We start from the raw sequence: 22,203 nt of genomic DNA on the forward strand, positions 1-22,203 counted from the left end.
AAGCCAAGCTGGAAAAAGGGTTGTGGTTGCCGTCTCCTCTTAGAAGGAGTAAGGTTCATTAACTTGCCTTCAATTCTTATTCAAACCCAGTGACCCAAACTTCCATTCAGACTTGAAAGGCTTCCCAGGAGAAATCTGTTTGTTGAGTTGGCCCTAGGCAATCAGCCTTCCAAAAGGAAAGCATAGACTCTGATGTCAGAGACCTTTTCCTACTGGAATGCAGCCTGACTTCAGAGATCAGCATCCCCGAGCAGACATGAGGAAAGAGACGGTGACTCCTCCAAAAACTTTCACTGGCTGAAATGTGGTGGATCTAAGTCTTGTTCTAAAACCAAGCATCAATATCTAAGAGGTAAGAGTTAGCAGCTCCTCTTCATTGCTCAAAGAGCACTCGGTGGTAAATACAGGGCCAAATGAGTACCTGGTATTAGAGGGTGTCTTGAGCAATTACAATTCAAGATCCAGAAAGCTGAAGATTTCCCAAACAACAGTCTAAATCTTTTATAATGCTAGAGATGGGCCTAGAACTGGAGACAACACTGACGACGTTCCGCTGCAGCTGAACTTTGCAGTGCAGCCTCATTGCTAATACGTACAATGAGATTCTGAGCCTTCTGGAGCAATGTGGACATTTACAATGAAGCCAAACTAATTTTCATTGGAAAGGTCACCTCAGGATCACATCACCCCAAAAACCAGACACCCCAACAACCTTGGCAAGGACACAATGCATAAAAGCAACACGCTTATGGGAGAGCAGCAGGCTTGAAATACAAAAGAACTCTTCCTGTTTTCCAAAGCCTTTTAGGGAGGGGACATGCAGTCACTGCTCTGAGAGGGCCCTGCCACCATAAAAGCAACCGAGGAGCAGACTGTTATGCTGCCCAGAGGGATGGGAGATAAACAGAGAGAAAGAAATGAAGACCCAGGAAGAGCCGACTGCTCCCCTCACCACCGGTTCAAACACGAAGACAAGTGGACTATCACTTGATGCCTTCAATGCCAACGTGCTGTACCTGCATGCCTGAAATCATGAGAAATAAAGGTGATGTTTGTTTACACATTGCACAGCCCCAAAGAGTACAACTGGGTCTTTTTAAAAGAGCTACATCATGGTATGCACATTAATATACTTTCTAGTTCTGTAAGTAATAACCCAAACTCATGATAAAGGGCATAAACTGCCCACCACAGGGGTCAGGAAGGAATATTTTCCTCAGTCACAGCACTGCATAACTGGCTAAATGTCAGGGGGGGCTGAAGGCGCTGAATCAATATCTGGTGCTTCAGAAAAATGTAACTATTTCTGGAGACAAGATCCTGAAGAGACAAGCGGCCTAATATGGTGCTGCAGAAATCCTCTGTTCCTAACATTCATTCTCTCTCCCAGTCACCGTCAATAACACTGATTGTTTCCATCCCTCTCATCACAAGGATGTTCCAGTCAGTTGTTCCACAGAATCCTATCCACAGGACACAGTGTTCACGGGATGGGGGAGACTCTTGAAGCCTTTATTTTGAGCAGACATGTTCCTGGATTACCCATGTTAGTACTCTATCTGTTTACATCAATGTGGCCCAGTGCTGCTGCTGACCTTGCCCATGAAGAGTCACCAGGAAGAATGAAGGAGACAGGGTGCACAGGGTTACCTTGCCTTCTGGAGTCATTTTCCACATTACAGAAAACGTCAGTCTGTCTTTCATAGGATTGAGACTGCACAACTCCTCGCAAAGCAGCCTGGGAAGCATAGGGATCACCTGAAAAAACAAGACAGCATGGGTAAGGACATTCACTTCTTGTGTCCTGACTCCCCCAAGGCACAGGTCCCCAACAAAAAGCAAGGAAAAGGTCTAAACAGAGTCACTTAAATGGAGCATCTCTTCAGCTCTCAAAGTTACAACCTCTATGCCTTCTGCAGCCTTCTCGCTGCCACTTTAACACTGGGAGGGATGGGGGAAGCTCAGCAAAGTATAACCGGAAAAGGCAGGAGTTTTCCAGTGGTTAGAGGCATAGGAGTCTTGCTTGATTCTGTTCCCTGCTCTGTCACATGCAGACTGACATTAGGTAAGTAATTTAACTTGCCCTAATCTGCCCTCTGCAAAATAGGTATAATACTTCCCTATGGCTACGTCTACACTACCCGCCTGAATCGGTGGGTAGAAATCGATCTCTTGGGGATCGAATTATCACGTCTCATCGGGACGCGACAATCGATCCCCGAATCGACACTTGTACTCCATCAGCGGAGGTAGGAGTAAGCGCCGTCAACGGGGGACCCGCGGAGGTGATTTGCCGCTGTCCTCACAGCAGGGTAAGTTGGCTCCGATACGTCAAATTCAGCTACGCTATTCGCGTAGCTGAATTTGCGTATCTTAAATCCCCCCCGTAGTGAAGACGTAGCCTAAGTCACAGAGATGACACAAGGCTTTACTGAAGTTTGTACAGCACTTTGGCAGCCTGGGTCAAAACGCAGTGGAGATATTGGCTAGATAACCAAAGAAAAGCACTTGTTTTATGACTACCCTACATGCAGTAAAGGGATTGAGAAGCCAAGACAGGGAACAAGGATTATTTTTATTGTACTCGCTTCCAGTTCAACACAATACCAGTGTATATCAGAACCAGACAGAAGTCATTAGTTGGGATTTCATCTGTGAAACAGTAGCCCATGACCAATCAATATTTGTTAAGCTGATCCCGGATGCCTATCAAATCAGTTATTCCTAAACGGACTATAGCCAAGAGTAAAGGTTTGGGGCCCAGGTCTCCTGCTGGGATAAATCAACGTAATTCCAGCGATTTCAATGGTGTTGTGCTGATTTACGCCAGTGAGGAGTTCGTCTCTCTGGTTATTTTCCAGGTGACGCTTGTGGAAAAGATCATATTTAGCAGCCATTTAGTGAGTCAAATCTTACGATTTGAAGTTTCATTTTTGTATTTCCTCTCTCATTATTGACCCTTTTGAAAAACAGTAAATACACTAATCAAAATGTGCATATTCTTATTGTTTATATAGGGTCAGAAATGAGCCTGGTACTTTACAGATAAGGAGGAACACAAATTTCCTGCTCAGAAGAGTTCGCAAAATTAATATTTTAGATATTGAGTTTAAGTTTTATTTCTACTGTTAAATCCCACCACCATAGTAAACATAGAAATCGGACTATCTAAGGGTATGTCTTCACTACCCGCCGGATCGGTGGACAGCGATTGATACAGCGGGGATCGATTTATCACGTCTAGTCTAGACGCGATAAATCAACCCCTGGGTGCTCTCCTGTCGACTCCTGTACTCCAGTACTGCGAGAGGTGCAGGCAGAGTTGACAGGGAAGCGGCAGCAGTCGAAGACACCACAGTAAGTCGATCTATGTACGTCAACTTCAGCGACATTATTCACATAGCTGACGTCGCATAACTTAGAGCAATCCCCCCCAGTGTAGACCAGGGCTAAGTCACATTAACACGCACTGTTCCGAATCCTGACACCCATGTTTTAGAGATAGTTCTGCTGTATCTGGAACTCTGATGAATAACTGGGCTCTCAAAAAGCACAAGAAATAAAAATTAGGGTCTCTATTTTTTTCAAAGAACACACATTTCATATTTACCTTTAGCTTTCAAAGAAAGTTCTTAGAATATTTAATCACATTTGTAGTTTGGCACTAGACCATTGCTCATAAATCCACTCTAATTGCACTGTGTATTAATGCCAAAAGATTAACCGTATGGTCTCTTGACAATTCAGGAGCCACTTTCAACATGAATCAGCAGTGCTGGTTCAAGTGGAAGGTCAGAAGGGCAAAGATTATGATAAGCTGTTTCCCGCAACACAAAGGCCGTCAACTGTGTTATTCCAGTTGTGAAAAGCACGTTAACAATACTAGTAAGTTCATAATTTACAGATATACTACGTGAGGTCTGCCATGCTGCCTGGAAAGCCCAACAACACAAGGTTATAAATTTAGAATGAGCTCTGTCAACACACAGCAGAAAAGAGAACATAGGCGTTCTGTAGAGAAAGGTTATGGGATGTTGGAAATTCCCACTTTACTAAAATCTCATGTGATTGTTTTGAGTAAAATCCTTACTGACATGAACAGATCACACAGAACAAGTGGTAGTAGTTCAATAAAATTCCTAAATGCATAATCCAGAATAAAGAACGCAGTTGCAGGTACCTCTTCTTTGGAAAACTGTCATCTTGTGATAACTGAGACTACGGAGATCACATCCAAAAATCCATAAGGACCCACACTCTGGGATGGGGGCATCTGAAAGCACTGAACCCAAGCAGGCCTCTTTGTTGATATCAATGATACTTGATTTGAATACGTTTGTGTATGACAGCTTTCCCCTTCCCTGATCTCCTACTGAAACAATAACATTCTGCTAGAGAAATACAGGATCCAGTATGCTTTGCATGAAATCTGTGGTGATCCTAGGCATAAAATATAGCTCAGATGATATGAGGGGATGCTCTTGTTTTAAAAAGTTCTCTTAAGTGTACTTGAACACGATTAATAACTGACTCAAGAGGCTATAATGGCACAGAAGGGGTTCTGATGATGTAAAACAAAGCTTTAACTCAGATTATAATTATAGTACTAAACACTCATCTTCAAGCAATTAATTGTTACAAACCTATTATATCGAGTAGAGAAGTATTACTCCCATTTCACAAATAGGGAAAAGGAGTTAGAGGCAAACGGATTTGAATGAAGCCAGAGAAGTCATCGTGCAAGGGTTGTTTCAATTCACAGTCCTGTTTTAGGCCTTGATTCAGCAAGGTACTTAAATGAGTTGTCCCACTGATGTCAATGGGACTTCTCATGCACTTAGTTACATATACGCTTAAGTGCTCTGCTGAATTAAGTCCTTAGTTCTGTGTTCAGGCCACACCTCCATAGTTCTGGTCAGTTGTCTGCATCTGTTTAATATCCGGATTCTCCTACATATTTTACGTAGAGATTAAATTCACAGTTGTGACATACAAAGTTTGGGTCATGCTTGCACATTTTGTCTCATGGCCTGACCACTAAGACGATACAGTCAAATACTGTAAGACAAACTAAGCATCGGATTTCTTAAGGCATACGAGGGCAGTATTTATACATAAAGCAGCAACAGTTCCGTCAGGTTTTGAGAAGAAAGGCGATTTTAGGGGGTGTCCCCTGGCTCCTTCTTTCACCAGAAAAAGGCTTTTGCAATAGGACTTGGAGTAGGAGGAGCACTCTGCTTTTCAGATGTAACATATGTAAAGATCTGTGAAAGATTTGTAAAGTATCAGTGATGCATAGCGGTGTCTCGATTAATCAACGGAGGCCTCATCTCTTCACATGCCTTACCCTTAGAACGTGCAAGGTGACCGTCTGCCAAGAGATAGCAATGTATGCCAGCCAGTACATGGATTACTATGGAATGTAGACATTCAGCTGGTTGAAATGTAGGGAAAGAATTCTACCTTAAATGTGAACTGGCTTCCTAGGCAAATAACAATGGGCTGGCTACAATGAGGCCCACCTCCTCGGGCTCTGTTTTTACTGTAACTGGAGCATGGCACATCACTGAACTAAAGTGACCACCACGATCACAGGTACAGGGATTGACGGACTCTCACTTTCAATTACTCTGAGAAATACAGTTGCAGAGATCGAATGGTAAAACTAGAAAAAACAGTCTTCCAAATGTGGAGTGGGGAGGTAGTTAACAGCCCCCAGGAAAGTCTTTCTAATGTGCAGTAGAACCCAACTGTGTAAAACAACGAAAAGTGCATTTACTTCAGTAAGAATTAGAGGCTGATGAATACAACACTCTCTACTACAGGTTTGCATTTTAAATCAAATGATAGGCAGAGGGTTTAGCGTTCCCTCTCTCCATTCAGATAAACCTTCTTCCTGCCCATCTCCGAAGTGCGAAGCTGAATTAGCGACTGCCCAGCAAGCAAGCATCTTGAGGGAAAGTTGTTTCCTTTTGCCATGTTTTATCTGCTCCCCATGGTGCTTTCTGAGTCAGTTACAAATCTATATGACAAGCTTTGTGTGCATCGGAGGGGATGCGGACGAGAGCTGAGAGAGACCAGATGTGAGGAACTGGGGGGGGGGGAGGGGGGGGGGGTCTGTCTGAACAACTTATGAATTCTGGTTGACAATGTGAAGTTGTATTCTGAAAAACTGCTGTATCATGAGTATGTGTGCAGATCCACTGTTGCTGGCAGGTCCCATAGCAGGTACACACCAGACAGATGCAAAGGGAAATATTTAAGGTTAATGACAGTACCTTAATCACCCAAAGGTTCTGCTAAAAAGGCAGCTCAAACCTTAGAAATTCAGTCTAGCTGACCCCTCTGAAGGGGGGGGGGGGGGAGAAGGTGAGAGCAGTGGAAACTTCCTCAAAAGGTAGAACAAAGGTGGCCAGGAAGAGTTTAAATAGCAAGCCACACGGCAAGAGAGGACAGGAAGATGAAGCGTAAGAGTGAGCAAGGTCAATGAAGCTGGGGAAAGGGCTTCATGAGGGAGAGACCACCCAGCATGTAACAGCCTTGTGAGGCAGGGGGACACTGCCTCCCTGTCTTCCTGGACAGCAATGATCCCTAAGGGAAGGGTGAGATAGAAAGAGACCTGTGTGTAATGCTCATTGTTTTGTATGATCTGCACTCGCCTGTGCATTATATAAGTAAGCATAAAAGAGCATTAATGTGTTAGACTCTGTGCCAGGTGTGTGACTGTGTGTTAACAGCTTCACAACTGCCGCACGCCCCTGAGAGAGTTAAACTGCAATCAGGAGCATCACACCTTTGGGGTGGAGCTCTCGGAGAGGAACTCTTTAAATAACTGGGTGATCTGGGGGGATGGGGGGCAGCGCTGCTCTTGGGGGCTATGAGCAGGTCGTCAGAGGACTTCCATTTCTGAGGAGAGGGAGTTGACAGAGTCAGGGCCCAGGAAACATATTGGAGAACCCAAGGGAGGAATCAGATCTGTAGTCTGCTGAGGCTCTAGAGGCTTGAAACATGCCGGGACCCAGAGCACAGAGATCAGGATTCCCATCGCTGCAGTCCTAGCGGGTCACCGGCAGAGAGCATTCACTAGGACCTATCACTGTGACCCAGACTGAGAGAAACGGGCACTGAAGATGGAAGTTTTCCTGTGTAGTGTCTTTCTGTGGCAATAAAACTTAACATGTCCTGCAGGGCACACTGTTCAACAGCTAGTCTCTCTGGCTGGCAGGTTCACATAGTACCATGTGACTCTTGGACCCTGCTTCTGAGAACATTGGGCTTTTGGGGGTTTGCCTCTTGGGTTAATAAACTGCCTCCAGAATCCAACGCCTCGTTCTCAGACCTAGTACTGATTCCTGGAGAGCTGGGGTAGCTGGAGGGGGCATACACACTGCACTGGAAAACTCCCCATTGGCTTTAAAAGGCAGAAACATCTGCTGGAGCTGGGACTGGCTCACTAGCCAAGTTCAGCAGCAGGTGAGCCAGGGCAGCCCTATAATCAATGGGAATTGCCATAGAGGTTTTTCAGGGATCAGCGGGGGGGAATCAATCAATCAACAAGACAAAGAGCAAAAAGAACAAACACTGTTTCAGAATAACCCCTGGGATTTTCACAAAGTCACACAGACAATTTTATTCCCCTCAAACAATCTAATTCCTCTGTTGCCCTCCCTTGGCTGACTGCTCTCAATGGGTTCAGTTTTGATTATGATCAGTCTGCTGACTTCCATGAGTGACCCCTTCATCCTTGGTCTATCTGCTGAGGTGGTACATTACCAGTCTGAGCTTCCATCGGCCCGATGCGGGGAGGGGAACACAGATTTAACAATGGGGTGGGCTCAGCTGGCCTATCACTCATACACTGAAAGACACTCAAAGGAAATAGGCAATTTGTTTACGAGCCAAGATTTCAGCTTCAGAGTTTTCTTTTTTGTATCAACACTTCCATGAATTCAGATTTCGATCAACTCTTTGTTACCCAGCTTGACATTATCAAAATATCAACACCCTGACAACCTGCTGGTGTCAAAAGTGAATGTCTTAAAATCCTTGGACTCAACATGTAGACAGGCTTCCAGTTCCAATCTTTGATCTCTATTATAAAACAGGACCAGTAAAATATTGTAGGGATTTATGGCTGACCTTTCACTTGAGTTGCTTCACACCTAAAATAACAACACCATAATATGTGCCAAAAGAGAGAAAACTGTTTAGATTTTCTTGCTTTTTAAAACTTGATTCACTCTTACTTCTAAAACTCTGGCTTTTATTAAACAAACTGTTAGCCATTATACAATAATTTGTCTTCTGGACAGATGGTTCAGGGGAATTAAATATGTAGATTTATTTAATTTCCTTTTTGGGAGAATTTGCATTATTCTAAGTCATGGCAGCATCACAGCTGCATTTGTGGAACAGTTCCATCAAAGGAAAGTCTATTTTCTATGAGCGTGACCTTGCCATCTTATTGTTTCAAACCAGCTCTTATTACCCTCTTCTGTCCAGACCCACACTTATTTTGTTAGAATTAATAACCATCACATTAAAGAATTAGGATTTTCAGATCCAACATTTGATCAATTTTTAACCAAGTTAGAGACACTGGGAAAGTCTTCCATATTTTCAATATCTAATTTGGTTTTCACTCTTAAAAATGTATCCATTCAGGGCAAAATAATGGATAAAATGCCACTCCTGGAGTTAACAAACCAAGGCAGTTGAAGACCAAATAAAGATTTAGGGCATGACAAGGCATTATGTAAGTGGGAATCCTAGTTATACAAAAAGAATGAAATCTAAAGCTGGTTGAAAACTTTCTGTCAAAACTGTTCTTCAGCGGGAAATTGGGTTTTCAAATAAGCGATTTTTTTTTTCCGTAAAATGTATGTTTTCCGTGGAATTTTTTTTTAAACAAAAAGAATGAAGCCTGAAAAGCAAAATATCTTGATTTGTAAATGCTGCCACAGTGCCTCATGGGTGTTTTAGTTTGATTGCCTCATATCCCCATTCTCCTCTATACGAGAGACTTCCTGCAGGACTATATCTCCCATGACACACCAGGGCTAGCAACTCTCACTGTCTTGGAAGGGGGAAGTAGCAGATCATAGTAGACCACGGTGCTTTATGGGAGATTTAGTCCACCCAGGAAGCCCAGCCCAGAGAAGAGAATGAGGCACCCAAACTACAACTCCCAGGAGGCACCATTCCCAAACCAAAATATTTGTTTTCAGTTTTTTATATAGGATGCTCGCTTACTGATGAGTTCTCTGGACACACTGTGTCTTCTGTTCCACACTGTAGCACCTATGTGCCCTGTGTCTTGCAATGAGAGAACTTAGTCAAGGAAAGCCAAGCAATGGTGGGTAAATAGTATAATGGCTAACGGGGTCGGGCTGGAGACTCTTGCCTATATGCTCGGGGTCTTACTGATCGCCACATTTGGGGTCGGGAAGGAATTTTCCTCCAGGGCAGATTGGCTGAGCCTCTGGAGGTTTTTCGCCTTCCTCCGCAGCATGGGGCAGGGATCTCTAGCAGGAGGGTCTCTGCCGATTGAAGTCACTAAAAACAGGATTGGGGACTTCAACAGCAGAGTCCAGGGAAGGGGTAGGGACGGTTTTATGGCCTGCAGCATGCAGGGGGTCAGACCAGATGATCATAATGGTCCCTTCTGACCTTAAAGTCTATGAGTCTATGAGAACTATTCTAAAACAGTTTATCCATTTGAAACCCTTGTGCATGGACCCACAGAGGCAGTGTTTCAATTGCTATTCCAAGTGGCATCCCCGTGCCCATAAGCACTTAAAAAGCCCCTGGATTTCTTTGGATCCTCCACAATTCGGTCCTATCACTAATCAACTAAAACGTCATGGAAATAAATTATAAATCAGCTACTAAGAATAAACAACTAGAAATTGAAACCAACATAACTGCACAATTAGCATCAGAGAAATAGTTCTGAATCCCCTGTGGCTGGTGGACAAAGCAGAACAGAGGACCGTTACTGGGATGTGGCATTTTATAAGCACAGGTCAATACACACACACCCTCTAATGGATAAACTGTGTTACAATGTTCCAAGACCATCAGACTCAGCACATGAGAGTGGGAAACTACAGAAGCAATTTCGTGAGGGAGAAGCAAGTGTTACTGACACAGGAAAGTTTTAAAACCTTCAACAATATTTCTAGACTGTGTCCAAACAACAGCGAAAGGTCAGAGCACTGGTGAAGATGTTAAGGAATTAGCATGCATAGGCTACTTCTGTCAAAGACTGTGGCCCTGCCTCTAGTCACTCTCAGCCAGACATAACACAAGTGCAACAAGAGCAAATTTCCAAGTGCAACAGGTTAGGCATGGATTCACGTTAACTGATGGGAGAAATCTTTAGTTTCCAATGCTCTTTCAAGCTCCCACCGAGATGTGAAGGTGCCACCTTATGAATTATAAGCAAATCTGGTAAGGAGGGGATGGGAGAAAATGTGAGTGATCTGCAATGACCTAAGCGGAAGAATGTTAACCAGAGATGCCCCTTCTTCTGGGCACATCTGTGGAACAACAGTGGAAAGTGTCTCTTCTATAAATAGGATGTAGCCCAACTGATCAGGAGGGAAGAACAGGATCTGCTCTTATGAACCTTGGGCTGTCCCTTCATATTCCACTTTCTGTTGCTCCTGCTTCAAGATTACACAGTAGGTTGGCAGAAAGAAGGTTATTTGGCTTCCTTCAATGCAAGAAGAGCCTGTAATATTTGATGCAGCCTGAAAGCACTTTTGCACATTTAACTGTGAAAATCAGGATACAGATTTGGAATGGAAGTTTCCTAAACTTACCCCATCACATAATTTAAAATCAGCATATATGCACTACTACATTTTACTTCAGAAATGTAGCATTTGTTTCTTAAGTTGCTTTGATTGATTCCTGTTGAATTTCAATTACATTTTACTGTACAATGAAATTGTGTATTCCTGTTTTATGCAACGCCTTCTTTGGATGTACTGGGATTTTGTACAACTTAGTTATCCACGTGTTGGATTTGCTTGTTTCTTGTAGGTTTACTATATTAATGGTTTGAGTTTCATAGAATCATATGACTGGAAGGGACCTCGAGAGGTCATCTAGTCCAGTGCCCTGCACTCAGGCAGGACTAAGTATTATCTAGACCATCCCCGACAGGTGTTTGTCTAACCTGCTCTGAAAAATCAACAATGATGGAGATTCCACGACCTCCCTAGGCAGTTTATTCCAGTGCTTAACCACTCTGACAGTTAGGAAGTTTTCCCTAATGTCCAACCTAAACCGCCCTTGCTGCAATTTAAGCCCATTGCTTCTTGTCCTATCCTCAGAAGTTCAGAACAATAATTTTTCTCTCTCCTCCTTGTAACAACCTTTTATGTACCTGAAAACTGTTATCATGTCCCCTCTCAGTCTTCTCTTCTCCAGACTAAATAAACCCAATTTTTTCAATCTTCCCTCATAGGTCATGTTTTCTAAACCTTTAATCATTTTTGTTGCTCTTCTCTGGACTTTCTCCAATTTGTCCACATCCTTCCTGAAATATGGCGCCCAGAACTGGACACAATACTCCAGTTGAGGCCTAATCAGCGTGGAGTAGATTGAAAGAATTACTTTCTCGTAAGTTTGTTTCATTGTTTCTGATAATGATCCTTTATAGTGAATTTAAGGTAAAAGGGAGACAGGTCTCAGAAAAAAAGAGATAGCTATTCTTACCTTCTGCACTAGATACACACTAGTTGCCCTTCCACTGGCCACTTGATCCAGCGCTGTTCCTTCCAGAACAAAGTAACTCACATCTGCGATATGAACACCCACTTCAACGTTTCCTGAAATTGCATCGGGAAATCAGTATAGTATTAAGGGGAAGTAATTGCATCCAAAAGTCACCTTTCAAGAAGAATTTCTACAGTTTTACAATCACTAGACTTTCTGCCAGGTCATTTTTGGCAGAGCAGTTATTCAAGAGGTATGAGTTCTGTGAGTTAGCACAGAGCCATCCATAACGAGACAGCAAGAAAAATGTACAAGAAGATGGCAACACGCAACGTTCACAAGTATTTTGCCTCTTTGGACAGGTCTTTACATTTCCAGATATAGATTCTTTTGACTGATTATTCTATTTAGCAACTGACACAGTAAACTCTACTCTCTCTCCCGCGAAACTGGCCAGTAATTGTTGTACCTAAGACTGGGGCTGATAAAAGCGTTATATTCTACAATGCAGCCTCTGATCACCCTCATCTAAAGTTGAAGTACGCACTGCAGAGACTACAATTTGGGGGCCACAGAGTTTTGTCTGGAACTAAGAATTCTTTCTTTATCTAGGTACCGATATGACCCTGTGACTGAAAGTGAATATGCAATTAGTAAGAAGTGTGTGACCATGTCTTTCAAATCTGGACCTTGTTACAATGATCCATGCCTTCGTTACCTTGATATCAGGACACTGCAAAGCAACTTACATGGGCTGCACCTGAAAATCATGTAGAAATGTAAAGTAGTACAGAATGCAGTTGCAGGCTTATTATGCAGTACTTCAAGCAGGAAGAACATTACACTGTCGGCTCTTAGATCTGCACGAGTTTCCATTTCATTTCCGGGTGGAGCATACGTTGCAGTTTATGACCCATTTAGCCCTAATTGGCTTAGACACTGGACACCTGAAAGCCCAGCTCTCTTCTTGCATGGTATTGTTGCAGTTACAATTAAAGGAGATATTAGCAGCCCCTTGGTTTAAAGTCAGGGGGGCTGCTCACAAGCTGTTTACCATGAAGCAGGCGTCCTTAGCTTGGGAAGTAATTTAATCCCATGGTCCAACAGAGCCTGGTTTGTTGATCTTCAAGGAAAACTACAAGTGTTGTCTGTTTTTTCACAAAGAGCTGGGCTAACAGATTTACAGTGATTAGCTGTAGAATATTTTTAATTCCATTGATCTCTCAATTGTTAATAGGCTTTTGTGTTTGGTTTTAAACACGGTTCACCCTGGGATAATGACTTTGTTTCTATTACAGATATTTATCCTTATATATAGAGATATATTTTTAAATACAATTTACACTAACTCTGTACTAGTAAAAAACCCAGTATAGGGCAGCTTTGTAAGCAGGTGTCAAAATAAAACATGAATCTATAGCATTATTATTTTCATCTAACTTCTGTATTTTAAGTGTAATTTGATAATAAACAGATACAATAACTAAGCACTGCAGTTCATCTGACTGCACACCCTTCTGATGATGCTAGACCAGGGGCGGGCAAACTTTTTGGCTTGAGGGATAGCTCAGGGGTCTGAGCATTGGCCTGCTAAACCCAGGGTTGTGAGTTCAATCCTTGAGGGGGCCATTTAGGGAACTGGGGTAAAAATCTGTCTGGGGATTGGTCCTGCTTTGAGCAGGGGGTTGGACTAGATGACCTCCTGAGGTCCCTTCCAACCCTGAGATTCTATGATCGGGTTTCGGAAATTGTATGGAGGGCTGGTTAGGGGAGGCTGTGCCTCCCCAAACATCCAGGTGTGGCCCAGCTTCCCCCCTCCCCCCCCCCCCCGCTTCTCACCCCCTGATGGCCCGCCCCCACAGGACTCCTGCCCCATCCACCCCTCCCCCCGCTCCCTGTCCCCTGACAACCCATGGAACCACCCACCCCTGACTGCTCCCTGCCGCCCCATCCAACCCCTCCTCTCATTCATGACTCTTCCCCCCCAGGATTCCTGCCCCATCCAACCACCCCTTCTCCCTGGCTGCCCCATCCAACCCCCCCCTCCTTCCTGACTGCCCCCCGGGACCCCTGCACCCATTCAAACCCGCCCTCTGACCGTCCCAACCCCTATCCACACTCCCGCACTCCCCTGCCCACTATCCAACCCCATCTGCTCCCTGCCCCCTTACCAAGCTGCCTGGAGCACCCGTGGCTGGCGGCCGGCTGGAGCCAGCCACGCCACTGCGCCACCCAGAGCACGGGTCAGGCCGCGGCTCTGCAGCTGCGCTGCCCGGCCGCCCAGGGCTCAGCACGGTGCTGAGGGAGAACAGCGGGGGAGGGGCCAGGGGCTAGCCTCCCAGGCCAGGAGCTCAGTGGCCGGGCAGGAGGGTCCCACAGGCCATAGTTTGCCCACCTCTGTGCTAGAGTTTAATATGCTGGGAACTGAAAATTATACATAAGCATATATGAAGGCAGCTAAAAAGTACAGGAAAGAGGGAATGCTGGAATTTAGCTTTGTCCATCTAACCTGTATTCCATTAAAGTGGCCTGCAGAGAGTAAATACAATGGGCCGCAGTGGGAGAGTGTAATAATCCCGTCCCACGCCGAGGGACAAATTCCATAAGTCATTAGAAAGCTTGGGAGAAACTTCTGTAGATTAAAGATCACACGGTTCACCTCAGATAGCTGCCTACAGCTGTGTTGTGATATTATCAGATGCCCTGAAAGCTGCTCTACATGGATCAAGAGCCCAAGCCCGAAACTACTTAGACAGTAAGTCTAAGACCAAGAGTTTCAATATTACAAGCATTTGAAGCCAACACTTTCAGAAGGTAAAAAAAATACTGATTTCTTTTGAAGCCAATATTGTAATGTACTGACCCTACAGGCAAATATTGAACAAAGGAAAAGGAGAAGGGGTCATTACATCATGACTTTAACGACATCTTCATTCAATATGCGCACCGTTACACATGTGAACTTTTTCGTCCTCAGCAGAAAAATCGACAAACCGAGAGAGATCTCATTACATGAGATAATAAAACATGAAGGTAGCCAATAAAAACACATTGAGCCGAGTTAAATTTCACTCAGGATTCCCACCAGAGGTTCTAAAACCAGGGGTCAACTTGAGCCCTCTGCGTTTGAACTTTTAATGGAAACCCTAAGTAAATATTTTGTTACCTATATTGATATAATGTGCACTGGCAGCTCTCAGGTTTATGTTGCTAAAAGTATGACTCACTCATTCCCCTCCTACAACCCCCCTCCCCCCAAAAAAGTCCAGTCCAAGAGAACTTTAAGATACAGTATAGAGCTTTCTGTAATCAGCCAATACGACTTCTCTTAAGCCACTGCTTTTAATATGTCCTAGACAAAATACCATACTAATCTGTTCAGCAAACGCTGCACAGGAATAACTACCGATCGCTTTCTTCTGGTTTATTTGCTAGGAAAATGAAAGATCTTTGTGGACAGAATAATGTGGTTTCCCAGAATTCCCCTCCGGATTTGTAGGTCTTGTTTTCTTTTGTTGAACTGATGTTTGTTTCAATGTCCCAAAAGGAAAGGTTGTAATATGGAAATTATTTCTTAAGGAAAAAAGAGTGCGCAATCTGCAGAAAGGGATGAAGAGTTAGACCAGCACATTCAGTTATAAAAAAGGACAAATGTTGAGGTCAGAAAAATACATGTCAGCACTGAGAACAGAGGCCTCTGGGAAAAGTAAGGATAAGCACAGTGCAGGCCACTGCATTCTACAAGGAAGTCCACATCCACCTTCATGTTTAATGAGGAAGTACAATTTCAGAGTAAATGGAGGCGGCAAGTCCCAGGATACAGTGCTCCATCCTGACTGAGTTTCTCGAGCAGCCCATCTTCCAAAAGTAGTTTTACAAACCACACAGATCTGCTTCACCACTGAAATGCTGTTACCTCTAAAGATACAATGCAACCACAGCAGGGCACAGCAACACAGACTTGTGTTCAAGCCATAGCAACCTTTACCAGAAGTTTAAGATCGGATGTAAAGAAGAACACTGCACCCAGTGAGAAACGTATAGGAATTTAGTCAGGCAGATTATTCAGCCTGGAATCGAAGCAGGAGCTGAAAGCTAACACCTACTTCAGTGAAAAGTGCCATGGGATCTTTGATGGCCAAGAGAAGTCAGGACCTCGTGGTTTTATCTCATCTAAAACTAGTCAGCTTTAACAGAGATAAAACTAGATTCCTCACTCCCATTCTGACAATGCCATCGCTAGTTATGCTGCAGGCAGATGAGAAGTTTAGCATTAGGGCTGGACAAAACTAGGTTACTAGATGCTATGGATTAGGGACTAGAGACTATGCCATGTATGTTGGAGGGAGAAAGAGGAACTGCTTGAAATGGAACAACTGCATTGCAAGATCCACCAACAAAGAGGAGTTTTCATCCAGAGCGCTACAAAGCAGAAAAACAGATCAAATGACTTGCTTTCACCCAGCAAAGCTTCCTTTAGGCTAACACGTTTTGCAAGATTAACAGTAGCTGCGGTCATCACACTGATTACATGCAATTGTAGAAATGCTGCAACTGAAAAACAATCCTGTTTTTCACCTTGCAGAAAGACAGCAAAGCTTTTCCAGCAACACAATTCACTCCTAGTTTAACAACAATTTAGCGGCTGGATAAGACACAAATAATGGACTTGTGCCATCTCCAAGTTCCTGCAATACAGTGTGTGAGCTCATACTGAAGTTTAACAAACGACAGAGCTAACAATGATGCTTCACGAGGCTCCAATTGGTTTTAGAGAGGGGGCTCACTCTTTGATTTGAAAATCTAATTTGTTCGAGCCCACTCCCAGATGTTGTATGGATGCAAAGCTGATCAGATGCTGAAATCAAATGTGAATGTTTACGTGTGTCACCTCGCAGGAGAGGTAAGAGCGAGCTCTTGTTTTTGACTTCTTCGCTGATGATCTCACTTTCTTGAACAAAAACAGTCTGAAGAACTTTTTTTCCTTCATTATTGAAAAAAGGATTAAAGAGGGGAGGAGGGGAGTGAAGAGAAAAGGCTCTTTCAATCTGCAAGTGCTCAGCAAGAATTGCCAACACAGCGATGTGTGTCAAGTGTTTGTTCTAGGACTTTGAAAGCTGAAGTTTCTATTTATGGGAACGGCAAGTAAGACAACACCCTGGTAGTATATTCATATTCAGAGAAGGCGACCAAGCAAGTTAACATCGCACAGGTTTTTGGCACGCACTGTATAGGAAAAAGCAAACATTTCATGGCCACGAAGCTCAAAACCCAACATGAAGATAAGGTGGCAGACGACAATTCCATAGAATTTGTACACTTCCTCCTGGTTTCTACCCCACCTCCAACACCAGGAGAAAAGATGACTTAAAAACTTCTGTTACTGTTCATCTGCAAATGTAATACAAGAGCATGGCTGAAACAAAGACAAACGACTAATTGAGGTTTGCTTACTATTAGCACTACAGAAGCATAGGGCCCCAAGCAAGAATTAGGGTCTCATTGTGGTAGGTGCTGCACAGAGAAGTAAAAGACAATCCCTGCCACAGAGAGCTCCCATTCTAGAACGAGGGCAAGATGCAACAGGTGGATGAAACAAATAGAGGTAGGAGGGTTGGGAGGACTTGGTATCAGTAAAAATAGTACCCATTTGGTTACATGGCATCAGGTGGATGGCACTTAAGGTATGTCCACACAGCCCCTGGGAGGGTGCATCCAAGTGCAAGCAGACAGACACACGCTAGCTCTGCTCAAGGTAGCGCACTAAGAATAGCGGTGTGATCACAGAGGCATGGGGGGGGGGGTGAGACGGACAGCTCAGGCAAGCTGCTTGAGTATATACCTGGGGGTTGGGCTGAACTGTAGTTGGGTGCCCAGCACGAGCCGCCATCCAGGCCATCTGTGGCCATAGTGCTAATTTTAGTGTGATAGTGCGTCTCTCGCTAGCCATGCTGAGAAGCTAGACACGCCCTCTGAGTACACTGAGTCGTGGGGAAATGACTGGAACTCATTACTACTAAACTTCTCTAGCACCGGTGGCATTCACGGTGCTTTAATATACACTAAAAGAACAGGAGTACTTGTGGCACCTTAGAGACTAACAGATTTATTAGAGCATAAGCTTTCGTGGACTACAGCCCACTTCTTCGGATGCATCCACGAAAGCTTATGCTCTAATAAATCTGTTAGTCTCTAAGGTGCCACAAGTACTCCTGTTCTTTTTGCGGATACAGACTAACACGGCTGCTACTCTGAAACCTGTTAATATACACTATTACATGACGTTCCTGCCTCAGGGAATCCTCACACAATGGATGCAACAAGAGGCGTTAGGTCTGGTGACATATTTACCTATTTTAGGCAGCAGCAAGACCATCACAGTAGCATATGATCACCAAAGAAGAGCAAACAAGGATTACACTGGTACCTCCAAGTTTCATATACTAAAGTGCCTGGCTTGGAAGATATGGTGGAAGAAAAAGTAGTTGTAAAAAACTGCCCACCAAAGAGTAAGTTATTTAGACTGCTCTGAAGCTCAAAGACTAAAAAGAATAGCTTTTATTTGTCAGCTGAGGTCACTTTTCTAGCCCAGAATGCAAAGCTCTTGTTCAAACAAAAGATGTGTTTTATTTCATTTATTTTAAAATAATGAGGGGAAAATGCTTAAACCTTACTCGCATGCCCTGTGGCCATTTTGGTTTCTGAAACCACATTGCAACTGGGCATGAATCTATTGCCTTGTTTACCAAGAAACTCTAAACCTTTTAATGGCACATGATGCTGGTCCAGCCCTCTGAAGTACAGTTACACATATTTTCAGTCATTAATATTTTTCCTCTCTCACTAAACCCTCCTGTTATCAGCTCCTTTGACATAAAACGTGGAAGAAAAACTTTTGGCAATAAGAACAGTCCCATGTCTTGAGTTAGTGGATGAGTAAGTGTGGCGCTAAGTTAGCATTTTCACACAATCGGCGTCATGAAAGTTACTTTCTAAAAGATCTCCTGTATCTTCATTTCTGGAACCCGCAGAGCTGGGGGGTAGGGAGTTTAAGTACGCAATGGCTGCTAAAGTGAACATTCTGACAAGAGGCAAGAACTAGCTATGCATACATAGTGTACAACACTACATGGCAAAGATACAGATGAGGTGCCATGTGCCACCAAGCTTCTCAGCAGGTGTCAGCTTCAGGGGAGGTTCCATTCCAAACCTCTCCACCGTAGATCAGAACTAGAAAGGCTCCCCAGCACCCACCACGATAGATACAACTCTCCTGCTTCCCACCCCATAAAGAGGCCTCTCCTTTCAGTAATAGCCTTTCTGAGGTCTTCAAGGCACTTGAGCGTCTCTCCACAATTCTACAAGATGATTAATTATTCATTATTTGTACTACGGTAGCATCAACTGGCTCCCAAATCTGCTAAGCACTGTACCTACCCATAGTGAAATACAGCAATATTTCCAACCTCAAGCATTCAAAATTCATGAATCAAGCCCCCCAAATCATGAGATTTGCTTAAAAATAAAAGATTTTTACAAATAATTTTAGGTTATTTTTGTTTTCTGGCATCATAGCCTTCAGGGTTCACATTTTCAAACTGTTTTCTGCATCTATGGGGGCTAGAAACATTAAAAAAACAACAACAGATTCTCACTTAGTCACACAAATCCAGGAACTGGGGCTTTAAACAAATATTGCCACATGCACAATACAATCATGAGCCAGCAACAAGCAGATAGTCTCTGCCCCCAAAGAGCTTACAAATCTAAATAGACAAGACAAACAAAGGATGGGTAGGGAACCAACAAAGAAAGACGTGTAATCTTAAAATGTTGTTTTCTCCCACTTGAAAGTCTTTGTACTTCCCGGTTTTCTGAAAATATGTGAGAACATACCAGGACAGCCAACGACATGAGCGATGCATGCAACGATGCATTCAAGAATCTCTTCTGAGAACCAGGAAGTTCCAAGAGAATTGCACAGAAAGGGAGAAAAATAAGCTATAAATTAAACATTTTTTTTAATATCACTAGTGTGATTAGTGAGGGCACCGACCACCAATCTGTGAATAACTCCTGCTTGCTTTGTAGCTCGCTATTACAGTGCTGTTTTACTCTGAAAAACGCCTGTGTGAAAACAGCCCCTCGTAATTCAACAGAGTTGGTCCTTGTGTGTACTGTGTTCATTCACACTCATCTATGCTCACTTCAGTAATTAAAAGGCTTTTTTCATCCCCCTTTTTATTCTGGTTACTTCAATATTGCTAGAAGAGTGAGAGCTGTAATCCCTTCCTCCTTGTGTAACCACAGCATTGTTGACTAATGGTTGATTTACACACAGTTTGTGTATCGCATTAACTACAGCGGTTTAGAAACTGATAAAGTTAAAGCAGTAACAGTTCCTTAGCATAGATGCAACTGTACTGGTATAAAGGCATTTATAACAGCATAGCAGCACGGAGTTTGCAGCACAGCCCTACCTCTCTTCTATTTATCTCTTAGATCATTTGCATGACAACAGTACTTGCATTTCAGAGTCCTTCTGCTCTAACCCGGAGGTCATCTAGCCCTCTGACATCAAGTGAGCACTGTGGAAGTGACTGCAGTTTTACAAACAGGATTAGGATTGGCTTCAGGTAGGGGAAAAAACAGAAGTAGACGTTCTCATGACGCGGCCTTAGCGATAAAGAACAAGTGAAGACGAAAAGCAGAAATATGAGATTGGAGCTAAACTGCTTCTAAATGGAACATTTTCCAAAATTTCCATGGCTGTATCACCAGTTCTTCAAATCGTTTTAGAATTATGAGGAGGAGACTAACTCCATCTATTAGTAAATTAAATGCTGTATGCAGGTCTGTCATAGACCCACATACGGTCTTTGTCCACAGCAGCTAATAAATTAAGCATCCAATGTTCTAAAACCATTCCATAATAGGGTTTAAGAGCTACCTTTTATACTGCAAAACTAAATGTGTAGTACACCTTCATAACAAGGCGTCTCCTGGCACTTTACAAACAATGCATTAGAGAGCCCTGGTTTTATCTGCCAAAATCCTAAGACAAATAATTTAAGTTTAGATTTAAATACTAGGGGCAGACTTGACATTTAAAATCTTCGCTAAGAACGAATTCCACAACACTTCCCAGCTCTGAAGGGAAAGTTCTGAGAGGCAAGTGGAAAGCTCTCGATGAGCGCCAGTCAGGAGAGTGCACGAGGTGCAATTCTTTACCAGGAAAGCAGTGTACACCTTTGAAGCACTGGGGATGTCCTGTGAACTTTCAGCTCCTGTGACAAGTCTTGCTGCTGAATTTTGAACCAGCTGCCTTTGATACCATGTCACATTCCTGAGGCAGACAAGCACAGCATTGCAGGAGCCCATTTCTGTGGTCACTAGGGCATTGGTTGCTTCTAAACCAGTTTCTGACAATAGGTACTGCTGCTCTCAAGATGGTAACATTTTCACAAGCACCTAAGTGGTTTAGGAAGCCTAAGCCCTACTGACCTTGCACGAGACTTAGATTCCTAAGAGCCTATGTCACGTTTCATGCAATAGCAGTAGGACTGTGGGTGACTCAGGCTCTGGATATCCCCAGTGAAGACCACAGAACCATGTCTCCCGTTGGGATGGCAGACATAAGCAGGGAGACCCAACCATCCAAATCCTGTGTGCGCATAAGCATTTATTCTCTAGCAGACAGCATCCAAATAGAGAGCGCAGCCTGCTTGTTGGCTTCATGCTTTTATGAAAGGTTACCAACTGAATTCCAACTAGAAAGTGCCAATATAAATTAGAACAGAATTGGCAAGAAGTTGCCCGGCTAGTGATCTTGATCATTCAGGTCATTGACTGGAAAATTAAGTTTGATATTTTCACAGAGGGGAAACGCCCTCGGGAGGAACATACCAAATATTGACAAGGGCAGAACTTACTGCTGCATGTATGAAATCAATGTTTAATTGCCGGCTGGAGGGCAAAGCAGAGAAGTATCCCAGAGACTAAGGGCAGGTCTACACTTACCTCCAGGTCCCGCGGTAAGCAATCGATCCCGGAAGTGCTTGCCGTCGACGCCGGTACTCCAGCTCGGCGAGAGGAGTACGCGGCATCGACGGGGGAGCCTGCCTGCCGCGTCTGGACCCGTGGTAAGTTCGAACTAAGGTACTTCAAATTCAGCTACATTATTAACGTAGCTGAATTTGCATATCTTAGTTCAAAGAGGGGGGTTAGTGTGGACCAGGCCCAAGTCCCCCCACATAAAAAGCTGAGCTTTATTTATATCGCTGAGCAAGAAGTAAAAGGGAAACATGAAAGCAAGACACAAGTTTATTTGTGCTAAGCGTCAGGATGAACGAGAGAACTGCACAACTGGTCAGGCAGGCACACCCTGGTGGTGGGAAAAGAGAGCATCTTATTTCTCTGAAGCATCGAATACTGATCGACCGCGGAGGCAGGATATCAGACTAGCTGACCCTGTCT

General features: G+C 43.7%; 1 protein-coding gene across 4 annotated transcripts in view; it reads right to left on the reverse strand.

The window, feature by feature from the left end:
- Nucleotides 1–22,203, reverse strand: part of DIS3L2 (DIS3 like 3'-5' exoribonuclease 2) — a 262,106-nt gene that overhangs the window by 95,338 nt on the left and 144,565 nt on the right. For all 4 annotated transcript variants that reach the window (XM_054040303.1, XM_054040301.1, XM_054040300.1 and 1 more), the window contains 2 exons: nucleotides 11,728–11,840; nucleotides 1,651–1,758 (listed from right to left, as the gene is read on the reverse strand). In XM_054040303.1, coding sequence (XP_053896278.1) covers nucleotides 1,651–1,758; nucleotides 11,728–11,840 — 221 coding nt within the window. The remainder of the gene's footprint in view (nucleotides 1–1,650; nucleotides 1,759–11,727; nucleotides 11,841–22,203) is intronic.

Source organism: Malaclemys terrapin, chromosome 9 (assembly GCF_027887155.1).
Source record: "Malaclemys terrapin pileata isolate rMalTer1 chromosome 9, rMalTer1.hap1, whole genome shotgun sequence".
Taxonomy (NCBI): Eukaryota; Metazoa; Chordata; order Testudines; family Emydidae; genus Malaclemys; species Malaclemys terrapin.